General features: G+C 47.0%; 1 protein-coding gene across 1 annotated transcript in view; it reads right to left on the reverse strand.

The window, feature by feature from the left end:
* ARSG (arylsulfatase G) overlaps positions 1-16,350 on the reverse strand; it is an 89,779-nt gene that overhangs the window by 42,377 nt on the left and 31,052 nt on the right. The window contains exons 3-5 of the mRNA XM_023729436.1: positions 15,199-15,246; positions 11,607-11,718; positions 7,245-7,382 (exon numbers count right to left, since the gene is read on the reverse strand). Of these exons, the coding sequence (XP_023585204.1) occupies positions 7,245-7,382; positions 11,607-11,718; positions 15,199-15,246 (298 nt within the window). The remainder of the gene's footprint in view (positions 1-7,244; positions 7,383-11,606; positions 11,719-15,198; positions 15,247-16,350) is intronic.

Raw genomic sequence — 16,350 nt, forward strand, 5'->3', positions numbered from 1 at the left:
ACTGCTACTTAATAAACAAATAATAAAGCAAAAAGAGATACCAAAAAAACAAAAAAACCCTCCTCCACAGGGTTGTTGTACCCATAGTAAATACTTAAGATACTGTAGCCTTTTATTAATAACTGTGACTCATGCATGCTAGCAGTAGGGGAGTGTGTCTCCTCTCCCAAATCCTGATACCGAGCTAGAATTCACAAAGATGGCAGAGCCCCCAGAGACTACCCCTGGAGGTGTCTGTCCCCCAGCCCATCCCTTCATTATGCCCTCATGCTCAATGGGAAAAAGGTGGGGTGGTGCTGTGCATTAAAAATTAAAACGCAGATTACGAGACCCGTAACCCAAACCTGTTGGCGTCAAGTCGATCCAACTCATAGTAACCCTATAGGACAGAGTAGAACTACCCCATAGGGTTTCCAAGGCTGTAATCTTTATGGAAGCAGACTGCCACGTCTTTCACCCAAAGAGCGGCTGGTGGGTTCAAACTGCTGACCTTTCAGTTAGCAGCCGGGAGCTTAACCACTGGGCCACTGGGGCTCCTGGATTACAAGACAGTATGATTCAATTTTTGTTTTAAAAATATGTTTATGCATCTGCACAGAATAAGGCTAGGACATACACCTAGCAAAGGGGTTATGTCTGGGGGTGTGGGATTTAAGGTGATTTTTTTTCTGTTTACTTATCTCTGTTTTCAGAGATTTCTAAAGGGAACACATGTTATTTGCGTAGCACAAGTGGAGCGGTGAGTAGAGAAGAACAAAACAAGGAAGAGTCTGGAGGAACATTCCAGGAAAGGGAGGATGGGCAGGGCATGGAGATGCACTAAAGATTACGATCGGGGACAGCCAAGTCCGGAGAAAATCAGCAGTTGGCAAGGAAACCTCAAGGGGCACCCACGAAGGGTCCCCAGCTGGCGCCAGGCTGGAGACTGCCAGGTCTGCAGGTGGAAGCAGGCCACCTCATGCAGGGAGGACTGGGCACCTGCCCTCCTGGCTTCCCCAGCTCCCCACCCTCTCACTTTCCGTTGGTGGCCCTCCTGGGGTTGAACGAATAATGGGCCTCTCTGGAATGGACCATAATGATAGCCACTAACCCCCACAGGGCACTGGCTTCCTTCGGGCCTTGGCGTTACAGACAACCTTCTCAAACTCAGTCTTAATTGTCAGCTCCCTGTTTAGAAACATTCTAGCGCTCGTGGCAGCCTGCAGGGTCACCCTAAACTCCTCAGCCCAGCATTCCAGGGCCTTCCCAATTTGAGTCCTTTCAGCCTTACCTTCCTTCCCCCTCAAAGGCTCCTAAAGGCAGTTTCCCCAACCCCTTACCTTCTCTGCCCTCCTCTGCCGAGTCCATGCAGGCTTTTTCCCTACAGTACTCGCCCTAGTATCTTTCCTAAAATCATGTCATCAATTCTTAGGACCTAGCTCAAAAACCCACAGTGACATTGAGCTTCTGTTAAGGGTGATGGAAAAATTTGGAAACGGATAGTGGTGATGGTTCAACAACATGGTAAATGTAATTATGACACTGACTTGTACATGTAAACAATCTTGAAATGGCAAACATTTTGTTACGTGTATGTTTGTTGTTATTAGGTGCTGGTGAGTTGATTTTGACTCATAGAGACCCCATGTGACAGAGTGGAGCCCTTCATAGGGTTTTCTAGACTGTAATCTCTACAGGAGCAGATCATCAGGTATTTCTCCCACAGAGCCACTGGGTGGGTTTGAAATGCCAACCTTTTGGTTAGCAGCCAAGCGCTTAACCGTTGTACTACCAGGGCTCCTACATATATATTTACAACAATTTAAAATTAAAAAAAAAAAGTCAACTCTGAGGCTCCCCAGCTGCCCCCAGGTCATGGACTGCTTCCTCCTCCCTGTTCCACCACTTTCTAGCCCTTTTGTTTTGTTCCTCTGATACAGCATTGGTCACACAGCACAGGCTGCGTTGAAGCCAGGTTCTGCATATCTGTTACCCTCCTAGCCTGAGAATTACTCAAAGGCAAGGACAAGTCTAATTCATGTTTACACCCCTTTCACAGTGCCTGGGCATCTTTGGGGCTGCACAAAGTAACTCACACATTTATTCATTCATTTCAGGAACACTTATTAAGCTCTAACTATGTCTCAAGCACTGGAGATAGAGTGAACTCAACAGATAAGACCTCTACCCTCTTCCACCTTACCCTCTAGTTGGGAACAGGAGAGAGAAAAATGCAATGAAAAAAGTAATCAGAGGAAAACAGTCTGGCGGTTCCTCAAAAAGTTAAACATAGAATTACCATATGATTCAGCAATTCCGCTCCTAGGTATATACCCCCAAAAAATTAAAAGCAGGAATGCAAATAGATACTTGTATACCCATGTTCAATTGCAGCACTATTCACGTAGCCAAAAGGTGGAAACAGCCTAAATATCCCTCAACAGATGAATCAACAGAGTGTGCTATATACATACAATGGTAAAGAGAAACGAAGTTCTGATACATGCCACAACATGGATGAACCTTGAAAACATCATGCTGAGTGAAATAAGTCAGTCACAAAAAGATAAATACTGTATGATCCCACTTGTATGAAATATCTAGAATAGGCAAGTGTACAGAGATCAAAGTTTATTAGTGGTTACCGGGGCAGGTGGGAGGGAGGGGGAAAGGAAGACACAATGCTTAGCGGACACTGAACTTCTGCTAAAGGTGACAGAAAAATTCAAGAATGGTTAATGGTCTTGGTTGAACAACATGATGAACATATTTAATGTCACCGAACGTACATGTGAAGATTACTGAAATGGCAAATGTTTTGTTATGTATATATTTACCACAATAAAAAAGAAGGAATGAGAGAATTATTTACAGATTAAGTAGGAATGATAGAGAGAAAGTACAGGATGTTGTGGAAAGGTATAACAGGAGAACCAAACCAGGCTTGGGGTGGAGGGATTCCTGAGAAAGTGAGACCTGAAGGATGAGGGCTCACTAGGTTGGGACTATGCCCAGTGGCCATTCAACAGGGAGAGAACAGCACCCGGGAAGACGCTGAAGGAGAAAGGCGTTAGGTCTGTAGCTATTCCTAGTTCATTCATTTGTTCTTGTTGTTAGTTGCCATCCAGTCAGCTCTGACTCATGGTGACCTTATGTATACCAGAACAAAAGGTTGCCCCATCCTTCGTCATCTTCATAATCGTGGATATGTTTGAGTCTATTCATTTACTTACTGTTATTCATCCTGAGCATCCAAGCAGGAGGAAGAAGGGGTAAGAGGGTAAGAACTGGCTTGGAGCTGCTTGAGGGTAGGTGCAGGTTATTGTTACTTGGGAGCTAGGTGAGAGGAAAGATGAGGAGGTAACAGCCACTTGGTGGAAGCCCTTAGACAAGCAAGGAAGGACAGCAATGATGGTGTGGGGATCAAGTAAAAGAGGGTATCAAGACGGTGTTGGAGATCCTACCCCATGAGAGCCGGGGCTCGTTTTTCATGTGCGCCTCTAAGACCTAATTTTGAATGATAAATGCCCTGAAACGTTGGCCATAACCAGTTAACAGGGTGACCCCATGTATGTCAGAGTAGAACTGTGCCCCACAGGGTTTTCAGTGGCTGATTGTTCAGAAGTAGATCACCACCCCTTTCTTCTGAGATGTCTCTGGGTGAACTCAAATCCCCAGCCTTTTGGTTAGTGGTCAAGTGCGTTAACTGTTTGCACTACCAATACACCCCAGACTTTCCAGACGGCTCTGATTTCAAATATCCTAAGCCACCACTCATCCCTGTGCCCAACACACTGACAGTGTTGGATTTTACCTGATCCCTGTGATTCTGGGAAACAGCAATGGTTAAAGAAATCCCCTCACCCTTTGCATTCAGGAAAACAGCTTATTGCAAATAACCTCCCTTCCCATATGACTTAGATAAGGTTCACCGAGGTCTGCCTGTTTATCTATGACAAGGTCACACGTAGACCCTCCAAATTCCATTCCTTGCTCGTAAATGAGTAACCAAATTGTTTGCCCCCACTGATCAATAAGAAACAAAGTGCTTGTTGACTAAACTTCTGTTAAGCTTCTCTCCTTCCTCCCGGTCTCTGAACTTTGGCCCACCCTCAGCCTGAGCCAACATCCCACCCCTATGGAAGGGCCCCTCATGGAGAATGGGCTGGCCTCAGCAGAAAATGTTCTGATTTACTCTCCCATCATGCCACCCTTTCACCCCACTTCCCCACACCTGGGCGTTTTCTAGCCTCATTTACTCTCAGTCTCGATAAAAGAAAAATGCTTTTTCCCTAACTCTCTGATACCCTAGCACATCTATTACGATAGACCCTTTCCCCTACTGGAATAGTCCGTTTCCCCTTTCCTTTCTGAATAAAGCTTCTCCTTATCAAAGGCTGGACTGGATTTTTATTTGACAACATTCATCCTTGTCAAGGTCTGTGTCCCCTATTCAGGTTCAGCATGCAGTCCCAGACCCTGTAAGGAGCAGAGGACCGTCTAGCTTCGTTACCAGGAGCCCAGGCTCTCTGCACTTCCCTTTTCTGCCTATTCTAGCTTTACCTCCTGCTCAAGAGACCCAGTTCAAGCATTCACCTTCGGCACTGATGCTACGTAAAGACCCAAGCACAAAGTCAAAGAAGTTTTAGGGTGGGGCCCCTTCCATGCCCAAATTCAGAATAGAGTCCAAGAAGGAGCAGGAATCAATCCCTGGGTGGTGCAAACGGTTAATGCGCTCGGCTGCTAACCGAAAGGTGGGAGGTTCAACTTCACCCAGAGGCACCTCAGAGGAAAGGACTGGAGATCTACTTCTGAAAAATCAGCCACTGAAAAGTCTGTGGAACACAGTTCTACTCTGACACACACGGGGTGGCCGTGAGTCAGAGTTGACTTGAGGGCAACTGGTTTTACTTGCGGTGGTTGTGGATGTGAATCCTCACTGAGGGTATTGCCGTGATTTAGGAATTGACTCAAAGGCAACTGGTTACTGGTTTACACATACTTATATTTTATATCAATAAATAGGTTTACATATATCAATAAATATAGGTTTGGGAGCAGGAAGCCACACCCTAGGGATACCTGGTACTTTTGACAAACAGATCCAGGTGAGGGGAGGCGTCAGAGGTGGGGGCAGGGCCCCTGGAGGAGAAAGGAGCACAGACCTGGCGGCCCTTTCTACTGACACTCAGAGATCCACAGATAAATCATCACGTCGAATCCTATAGAAATCAGCAGGCCTGAGGATTACCTTCCGTAAAGTTAAAAACCAACAGGACTCATGGAACTTTCAACTTAATAACTAATTCATAAATCAGCAAACTCTTCACCTTTTTCACTTGATAAGGAGCTCGCTAGCCGATCTGTCTGTCTTTTAACTGATTAACTGACAGATGTCCACCTCAGAGCGGGTGTTAACGGTCCTACGTACACCCCAGCTGGCTGCCATTGGCTTCCTCTCAGAAACCACGCTGCTCGTTTGGAGGCCCTCGAGGCAGGAGTGGACTGTCGTCCCAGCCTTGAAGCACTCACCAGTCACAAGGGACAGGGCCCTGGACCACCTCGAAGCTCCAGGGAGCTGGGAAATACTCAACCCTCCAGATGCGAGAAAGGGCTTTTCACATCAGCAATGTGGAAAAAAACCGTTTTTCAGAAATTCCTGAAACCTGTTAACATGCACTCTCTGAAGCCCTAAGTGGCCGCTCTCGAGATGAAGACCTTCAGTAGGTTTTATTATCAAGAAATAAATGACTGGATCTGCCAACCTTGCTACCTCTACTCTCCTTACTGATCTTCCCTCTAGAAAATTCCAACGTGACAGACGGAGGAGGAGGGGGCAGGTGGAGTAGAGGGATCCTTGTACACTTAAGGGCTGGTATGGTCACAGTTATCCATAAGTGGAGTCCATTTTAATTCTGCTCAAGTAGACAGCCACACAGCCTGTTTTTTCTTGCCCATTTAGGCTAAAAGGCTATAAAAAATATGAGGCAGCAGTATGAGGGGTCAGCTCAAGGCGTGAGGTGGTGGAGGAGAAATGCCTGCATGTGCGTGAGGGCTTGTACCCAAGGTAAGTATGCACAGTTGGGGAGTTGTCTGTTGTTTCACAATCTCCATGACGCTTCTCCCTGACCTGACAGAGGTTGCAGACCAGCAGCCCTCACGCCTATGTGATTTGTTAGAGACCCACTGTGGTCTGGTGTTGTTTTTTCCTTTTTGTTCTTCTTAATTTGCAGTAGTTGTGAACATTGACAGACGAGGAGATTTTGCAGAAGAGCCATGTACCCTGTCTCTCTGGTAAAATGAGATGATCTGACCACGCTAGGCTCACATTCTCACATAGCAACAAGCAGTTAGAACTAAGGTAGTGCCCCCCCCTTTAGATGGGGCATGTGCTTTCAGGTTCACCACAGGCCACACCACTCCCTAAGGCCTTACACTCAGCCTGCTTCCCAGTTTAAGGTTACCTGCTTACCCTGTAGTGCTGGAATTTGTGGTAGGCTGAAAAATGACCCCCAAAGATATCTAGGTGCTAATCCTTGGAGTCTGTGAATGTTACCTTATATGACAAAAGGGTCCTTGCAGATGTGACTAAGTTAAGGATCTTGCAATAGAGAGGGAATTACAAGTATCCTTATAAAAGGGAGGCAGAGGGAGCTTTGACTACGCAGAGGAGAAATCAACATGACAAAGGAAGTAGAGACTGGAGTGTTGTGACCATAAACCACAGAATGCCAGTGGCAACCACCAGAAGCTGGAAGAAGCAAGGTATGATTCTCCCCTGGAGCCTCCAGAAGGAACCAGCCTTGCCAACACCTTGGTTTTAGCTCCATAAGACTCATTTTGGACTTCTGACCTCCAAGAACTATAAGAGAATAAATTTCTGTTGTTTTAGCCACTAAGCGTACGGTGACTTGTTACAGCAGCAATAGGAAACTAATACATCCTGCTAATGAATGAATTCAGCAAACACCTTGAGTACCCAGAATACAGTGGACAGGCCCTAGTAGGAGAAAACAGAATCATAATGACACCATAGCATGGTAAGAGCAGGGATATGGTTTCGGCTCCCAGGAACTCCAGAACACACTGTGGAGCTTCTAACTCAGGCCTGAAGATTCCAAGGGGAACTGTTTTTCAGTTTCATTTACAGGACACACACATACCCATCTCTTTGTTGAGCAATGAAACCTGCCATGTCTTTGGGGAGTGCTGAGGCCGGGGAACACGGCGGGTGGGGGAGTGAGGGCAGCACTTGGGGTCCTTACCTGGCATGCTGGACGAACTGGGTGGCTTTCTCAGCATACTTCTGCGCCAGGCTGCTCAAGTTCACTGGCTGCTCAACGATGGTGAGGTTCTCATACAGAGGAAGGGCCACGTCCGTGTAACAGGCCCTCTCAGGATTCCTGGGTGGAAAGCACACACAGTAGCCTATTTACTTCCACACCCTAAGCAGTCATAAAGTAGAAGCAAAATGTTTTAATGCAGCAATGCACATAAATACAAAACACTTGGCCCAAATGCTTTTGCCAATCCACCATTTCTTCCAAGTGTAAAACCAATATAATACACCAGGTAGTTATGCAAAAATGGAGGATGACCACATCAGATTACAAAATGGAGGATGACTACATCATTACATAACTGCCAAATTACATCATTACATAGCTGCCAAAACACTGAGGATCATGGCCCAGCCAAGGTGACACATAACCTTAATCATCATAGCCAGCGTTACTCTCACCTCACACCTCAGCATTCGTTACTGCCAGACATACATCATTAATGCACAAAACAGAAATGCCAAATGCCGAGGACAGGTCTACTGATTGGCTAGGAGACTCTACTTGCTGAATTTATCCTGTTAGGCCTCAGTTTCTCTCCTTGCAAAATGGGAGTAGAACTGCTCCATAGGGTTTCCAAGGAGTGGCTGGTGGATTTGAACTGCCAGCCTTTGGGTTAGCAGCCAAGCTCTTAACCAAAGCACCACTGGGCTCCAAGGCATACACTGGTGCTTACTAAAAACTGAAGTTCTTTATCCTGATTGACACAGAGAACCAGGAGAGAAGCTGAGAATAACTGAGAGAAAAGGAGAGATAACAGGAGACCTCTTAGGCAGGTGAACTGTTCTAACAGTATAGAGAAAAAACTTGGAAGAACAAGTCCTTTTCACAAATCAAAAGCTCAAATCTCCCCATCCACACATATATGCACACACTCATTACAGAAACTAAGGAGACAAGAGGGTCCAACTGGAGTAGGTAATCGCCAAGGAGCATGCTCTTTTGAAGACAGAAAAAGAGTTATCACTGTGCTGGACATAAACAATTCCACCATCAATAATCCCTTCAATAATCCCACCATCTGTGTTGCATTTTTCAGCTCTTTATTATCTCAGGGCAACTCCACCATCATTATACATTCTCTCCTTTTCTTTCCCTAAGCCAACTATTTTTTTTTTGTTTTGTTTTTTTTCTTTCTATTTGATTGTAATACAGATTTTTAAAGGACTGGCTGATATATGGGAGCCCTGGTGGCACAGTGGTTCAGAGCTACAGCTGCTAACCAAAAGGCTGGCAGTTTGAATCCACCAGCCACTCCTTCGAAACCCTATGGGGCAGTTCTACTCTGTCCTATAGAGTCGCTTTGAGTTGGAATCGACTAGATAGCAACAGGTTTGGTTTTCAGCAGGTTGGCTGATACATGTCACACCCACTAGGGCCAGAGGGTGCCAGCTGTGCCCGGCAGGTTTGGCCCCCAGCCACAGAGGGTAGAGGGGGCAGCAGGCACCTCTCACACTGTACTGAGCCCTCGAATCACCTGGGCATCTTGTTTAAATGCAGATCCTCAGGGATGGGGCCTGAGACTCAGCATCTCTGACAAGCCCCTGGAGACACCCACGCTGCTGAGGAGAAGGCTTTAGAGAGTATGGACTCTGGACTTAGAGAAAGCTGGATTGGAATCTCCATTCCCACCTCTTACCAGTTTCAGAAGGAGCTCTGGTGGACAATGGTTAAGCGCTCGGCTACTAACCGAAAGGTTGGTGGTTTGAACCCACCCAGCAGCTCCGTGGGAGAAAGACCTGGCAATCTGCTTCTGTAAAGATTACAGCCTAGAAAACCCTATGGGGCAGTTCTAGTCGGTCACATGCAGTCGCCGTAACTCGGAATCAACCCGACGACACGTAACAACACCACCAGTTCCGGTGTAACCTGGATAGGGTCAGCTTCCTTACCTGTAAAGTCAGGATAAATACCTGCCTCATACAATGGCTGTGTGGATTAAAGGTAAGTCACGTAGCATTCCTAGACGACAACGATTTCTCAGTAAACAGCCATTATTATATTAACTATTTTGTTATTAATGAGCCAGCTGAGACTCACCTTCCCCAAGTGGTTCTGACACCTGTGAGTTTACAAATAACAGCAGTACACTTTCCGTACAAGAGGAGCACGTGTCTGCGCTGCTTTGTGACTCGAAAAAGGTTGCTTATCTTTTTCTGATAATAACAGTGCATGCTCATTACAGAATATTTGGAAAATACAATGCAAAATCAGAAAATGAAAGCCCCTTAGTCCCACAACTAGACAGAACCACTGTTCACATTTTGACAGGTTTTCCTTCAGTCTCTCTCGATAGGACTATAACGATACGGGTAGAGATGTAGTTAAGACCATATTGTTGATGATTTGCTTCCTGCTTTTTTCACTACAGCCAGAATGCTCCTTAGAAACAAGGATGGTGAGACTTTGTCTCACATATTTGGACATGTTATCAGGAGTGACCAGTCCCTGGAGAAGGACATCATGCTTGGTAAAGTAGAGGGTCAGCGAAGAAGAGGAAGACCCTCCACAAGATAGACTGACACAGTGGCTGCAACAATGGGCTCAAGCATAACAATGATCACAGGGATGGCACAGGACTGGGCAGTGTTTTTTTTTAATTTTTTTTTTTTTATTGCACTTTAGATGAAGGTTTACAGAACAAATAGTCTCTCATCAAACAGTCAGTACACACACCATTCTATGACATTGCTTAACAACCCTATGACATGCTAACATTCTCCCTTCTCGACCTTGGAGGACCTTTTTTTTTTTGGTGAAAATATACATAGCCAAAGTTACACCATTTCAAAAGTTTCTACATGTACAATTCGGTGACATCAATTACATTCTTCCAGTTGTGCTGCTATTCTCACTATCCTTTTCCAAATTATTCCATCACCATTATCTTCAACTCACTGTCCCCTAGGCTTCCCATCAAACCTTTTGAGTTGCTGTTGTCAATTTGATCTCACATAGATAATGCTTTTTTTTTTTTTTGTACCTTAGATGAAGGTTTGCAGAACAAATGGTTTCTCATTAAACAGTTAGTACACATATTGCCCTATGACAATGGTTAACAACCCCAGGACATGTCAACACTGTCCCTTCTCAACCTTGGGTTCCCTATCACCAGCTTTCCTGTCCCCTCCTGCCTTCTAGTCCTTGTTCCTGGACTGCTGTGCCTCATCAGTCCCACTCTGCTCCATGAGGCCATCCAATCCCCAGCCGGACAGTGAACCCCGGGAATGACTTCACCACTGAGCTAAAAGGGTGTCTGGGGGCCATACTCTCGGGGGTTTCTCCAGTCTGTCAGGCCAGTAAATCTAGTGTTTTTTGTTTTGTTTTGTTTTGTTTTTTTTGTGAGTGAGAATTTTGTTCTACTTCCTTTTCCAGCTCTGTCCAGGATCCTCTATTGTGATCTCGGTCAGAGCAGTCAGTGGTGATAGCCAGGCACCATCTAGCTGCGCTGGACTCAGTCTGGTGGAGGCCGTGGTAGCTGTGAGGACCGGGCAGTGTTTTGTTCTGTTGTACATGGGGTCACTATGAGTTGGAACTGACTCGAGGGCACCTAATGACAACAACAACATTATAGCATGAACATTTGCCCACTTCATTGACTATGCTTTAAAAACATCCTGTTAAATGCCTGCATGACACTCCAACACCAGAATGCCGGCTGACCTATCCAGGGGAGGGCGAGGCTGGCAGGCAGCCCTGTGCGCTTTTTCTCTATCCCTCCCTGTGTCCAGAGTCTGAGCCAGGTGCGTGGGCCAGGAGCAAAGTCGGTAGGCAGGAGGGGGGGCCACCGGTTTGAGGCCCTGGCAGCACTAGGCCCCCCAGCGGAGCTAAACAGGCCAAAGGACATGGAAAATTCCAACAGAAGAATTTCATTGGCCTTGTCTTTGCTCTAAGTTTTCTTACACTCAATGCAAATAGTGCGTTTAAATTTGCACCTGAACGCACACCTGTCTTCCTTGCTGTCTTAACTGTTGCCTGTCCGGCTTTCTCATTTACTCCTGATGGACCACCCCCTTAGGACCTCAGCTTGTTCTGGAACCCATAGCAAATGCCTTGAATAAACCAAAAAAGAAGAAACAAACCAGTTGTGGTCGAGTCGACACCAACTCATGGTGACCTCATGTGTATCAGAGTAGAACTGCGCTCCACAGGGTTTTCAATGGCTGATTTTTCAGAAGCTGATCATCAGACCTTTCTTCTGAGGTATCTCTGGGCGGACTCAAACCTCCAACCTTTCATTTAGCAGACGACCGTGTTAACTCTTTGCACCACAATAGTATTTATTACCTTGACGGTCTACTCTGTTGTGGACACGCTGGACAAGGAGGGTGGTCATAGCCCGGGGTATCAGTACAGCCCATATCATTGCTGTACGGGATTCCAAAGTAGTAATCAAAACCTAGAAGAGAAGCATCCGGTTAGCACCCTCACTTGGCTGCTGCTATTCTACGTGCCTGCATTCTTACATCCACGACAAAAGTTTCATTTCCTATGATTTAATACTGCAGGGCTACAGAGTATGTAATTAAAAGAGGATTGGATTAATATTTCTTTGTAGTATGCAAAGAAAAGCACGTTGCTGGGTTCTCTGGCTGTGAGACTAGATTTGCCAAACATCTCGTGACCAGAGGTAACCCAGACTGGGAGGAAGTGGAGAGAATTCTTACTGCACACCTAACATTCCCAGTGTAACAACTTACATGCCCAGTAAGCATCTGGTGCAGATCTACTCCATGCACGACACTTTAAGGGATAAAAATAAATAACTCCTGCCCTCAAGAGACTTCCCATCTGAAGGGGAAAGAAGACATATAGATTAAGCTATGAGACTGACAGGTAAGCCAACAAGAGAGAGCAAAAGAAGTGACTTGCAAATGCTAGGGATGGGACAGGGTTGGCGCAGGAATCTCAAAATGCTTCTTAAAGGAGATGGCATCTCAGCGTGGGCTCAAGTTGGCAGGATTTGGGTTTTGGGTGATGGGGTGGAGGTAGGGGAAGTAAGGATGTGAGCGCTAAGTTAAGACCTGAATACTTTATGGTGAACTTTTTCTGAGACCCTCCCTCATCCCATCTCTTCCCCAACCCAAGCTGGTATCTCAAGGATATATCTACATATGAAAACAGAATGCACAAATGCTCCAAAAAAGGGAAACCTCTCCCAATTACCCAAGTAACTGATGCAATTCTCTTGATTGCCCTAGAAAGAGATACAACTTTCACCACCCATCTGTCAGTGTGTGGCACTGTGCTGGCTCGCGTATTGCTGTGATACTGGACTATGCCATCCGTATTTTCAAACACTAGCGGAGTCATCCATGGTGGACAGGTTTCAGTGGAGTTTCCAGGTGGAGGCAGACTAGAAAGAAAGGCCTGGTGATCTACTGAAAATTAGCCAACAAAACCCCTATGGATCACAACAGAACATTGTCCAATATGGTGCTGGAAGATGAGCCCCCTTAGGTTGGACGGCATTTTCTGTAAAAGGCTAGAAAGTGAATATTTTAGGTTTCGCAGCCCAGATGGTCTCCTTTGAGGCTACTCAACGCTGCCGTTGTAGCACAAAGGCAGCCATAGGCAACATAAATAAATAAGTGTGGCTGTGTTCCAATAAATCTTGATTTACAAAAACAGATGGTGGACTGCATTTGGGCTGTGGGGGCCATAGTTTGCTAACCTCTGGTCTATGCTACAGACGTCCTCAGACCCCAGTGTTAGGAAGAGGTCTCATTGTGTTTGCTGATCTGAGAACAATGAAGGGCAGCAAGACGGGTCTGGATGTGCAGAAGGGATATGTGACTGGGTTTGACATGATCCGGGGAGGGGTTAGAGGGACAGCCATGAGGCTGATGGGCACCAAGACAGTGCACCATGGAGAGGGGACAAGAGGCAGGAAGGAATAGGAGTGAACTAACTGGGAGACAGGCATCAAGGAACCACAGCGTATCTGAATGTCTGAGTCAGAGCCCTTAGAGACTGTCTGGTCCAGCAACAGCAAATGTCGGTGGTCACTCTCTGTTCCCATTCCCCCAGTGTTGTTTTTGTTAGATGCCGTCAAGTCGGTTCCAACTCAGAGCGACCCCACGTACAATGGAACGGAACACTGCCCAGTCCTGTGCCATCCTCACAAACGTAGCTGTGTTTGAGCCCATTGTTGCAGCCACTATGTCAGTCCATCTCATTGAGGGTCTTCCACTTTATCGCTGACCCTCTATTTTATCAAGCTCTTACAGTAGACACCATGAATCCATCATGGCACCACTTCCTGCTAAGCAGGACCCTGTTTCATCATTCTTTCTAACAAGGGACTCTAAGCACTTGCACTCAAGACATTGCCACCCTGATATAGTCCAAGCCCTCATTTGTCAAGTGTGAACTAAATACCAGAGAGGAAAAGTAAGTTCTGGAATAGTTAAGTAGGAAATTCCCCCATTTGCCATTTTTAAAAAGCATGCAATGGAAGATGCCACGGAGGCCCAAATTGGACATGGGGCATGAGGTAGGAGAGGGGAAGGAATGAGCACTGAAGAGGAGCCAGAAATCTGAGAAGATGTCAGCCGATGGAGCCACTGACCCACGGGGCAGGGGGCTGAGGGCCAGCTCCAGGTCAATGCTCTGAAAGTCATTTTCCAAATCCAAAGCCCTCCAGATGCATAGCTTCAACCAGGTCTTTACCAACTGCTGTCGAGTTGATTCCAACTCACAGCAACCCTACAGGACTGAGCAGAATTGCCCCATAGGGTTTCCAAAGAGCAGCTGATGGATTTGAACTGACGACTGTGGTTAGCAGCCGAGCTCTTAACCATTGCGCCACCAGGGCTAGGACAGAGCAAGGCAGCCCTTTTCCACAGAGATAGGGAGAGACATTGGGGCAGGGGAGAGTCTGCAGACAGTCAGAGAGCTGTATTTAGGGGAAAGCCACCAGTTGCTGATACAATGGCCGGAGCCGAAGCAGAAGAGGAAGCATACTTGAGGGTGGGGACAGGGATACGTTACAAAGATGAAGGGAAGGGTGAACTACTTTTAAGAGACAGTCCTTCCATTCCCACATGACATGGAAAGGGCAGATCAGGAAAAGAACAGTGGCAAAAGTCAAACTTTGAAAAAACCACCAATACTTCAGCAAAGTGGACATTGGAAGAAACCGCCACTCAACAAATCAGTTTTCAGACAACTGGCTTTTGGCGGGCTGATCTTGGCCTGCTTCCCTGAGGTCAGAGGTAAGAGACTTGAGGAAGCAAAAGGCTGCAGGAAGAAGCCAAGAAGGAGCATTCCCTATTTGGGTCAATGGTCAGTGCCCTGCTTTGGCGAACCCACCAGACAATTTTTACTTCCTACCAGACTCAACCTGTCTGGACTTCAAGAGGGCAGAGGGCTCCCTGAGGTGTAAAGAACTGGAGGACAGCAAGAACACTGATTGACCCACCATGGGGAAATGGTAAGGTAGACAGGCACCAAGGAAAGAGGAGCCAGAAAAGGTGCCAAGTGAGAGGGGCGTGAGGTCAAGGGGGCACCCTAGGCATCTTAAACTTGCCCAAGTGACCTTGCAAACAAGGAAATCCTAACTTAGGGGGGAAGTACCCCAAGGGCCAAACCAGTTGTCCTCAAGTCAACCCCAACTCATGTGTCAAAGCAGAACTGTGTGCCATAGGGTTTTCAATGGCTGATTTTTTGGAAGTGGATCACCAGGCCTTTCGTCTGAGGTATCTCGGGATGGATTCCGAACTCCAACCTTTTGGTTAGCAGCCAAGCGCATCAACCATTTGCACCACCCAAGGATTCCCCCCAAGGGGCAGGATGGCTTAAACATTCATGAAGTCCTTCTACACGGAGATTTTTATTTTCTCTCTTCCAGGTAACAAAACCCCAAAAGAATTCTTACCACGAAAGTTGGGGTGATAAGAGCCGTGGTGCCCAAGATGCCATTTGCCTGTAGGAAAACAAGAGAGAGACGTTCAGAGGAATCCCAGTGGGGGACCCAGACCCTCTGGGGACCTGATTAAACACTCAGGTCTCCATCGGCTTTGCCCTTTACCAAGGACAAGCACAGAGAGCTCGCAAATGTGGCGAGAAAGCCACGTCTTGCTCTCTGGGACCGAGAGGGAGTCCACAGGGAGACAGCAAGTAGGTAAGGATGACTCAGGGCCCAAGCAGGAAAGCCAGCATGAGAGACAAGCCAACAGCAGCGACCACAACAACCAGCAGGAAAACCAGCTGCTGCAGCGTCGACTCCAACCCAGAGCAACCCCTTGGGTGTCGGAGTAGAACTGTGTTATATAGGGTTTTCAGTAGCTGGTTTTTTGGAAGTAGATTGCCAGGCCTTTCTTCCGAGGTGCCTCTGGGTAGACTCAACCCTCCAACCTTTCAGTTAGCAGTGGAGCGCATTAATCATTTGCACCACCCAGGGACTCCAAACACCTGTTGCCACCAAGTCGACCCCAACTCATGGTGACCTCATGTGTGTCAGAGTAGAACTGTGCTCCACAGGGTTTTCAGTGGCTGATGTTTTGGAAGTCAACTGCCATGCCCATTACACCTTCCTCTCTGCCCTCCTGTATGGAAAGCGGGGGGGCCTGCAAAGGCCCCAGGCGGCCCGGGGTGCTTGTGCATTTCCCGGTGCCGTCTCGGAGACGCTCAGTTCCGGGTTGGTGTTGTCAGCTTCTTCTCTGGCCGGCGTCCTCAGCCTGCGGAGGCCGTCCAAGAGAACGCCTTGCCACTGCAGTTCACGCGCTGAGACATCTACCAGGCCAGCCAATGAGGAAACCCAGACCCACAGCTGCTTGTCACTCTGTAAATGGGTTTGGTCGGGGAGAAAAACTGAGCAGCATGTGGCAAGAGCTCTGACAACGCTGCAACTCTTTGAACAGCTAATTCTGTTCCGAGGGGTATCCCCCCAGGGGAATCACCCACAAGGCAAGTGGGAAAGGGAAAGCACATTGTACGAAGACCCAAACAGTAGTGGCATTAAATAAACACAAAGGGAAGAGAGAACTTAAAACAGGCAACCGGAGCAGTATAGATGAGCAGATAATTT

This window comes from Trichechus manatus, unplaced genomic scaffold (genome assembly GCF_000243295.1).
Source record: "Trichechus manatus latirostris isolate Lorelei unplaced genomic scaffold, TriManLat1.0 scaffold00028, whole genome shotgun sequence".
In the NCBI taxonomy this organism is placed as follows: Eukaryota; Metazoa; Chordata; class Mammalia; order Sirenia; family Trichechidae; genus Trichechus; species Trichechus manatus.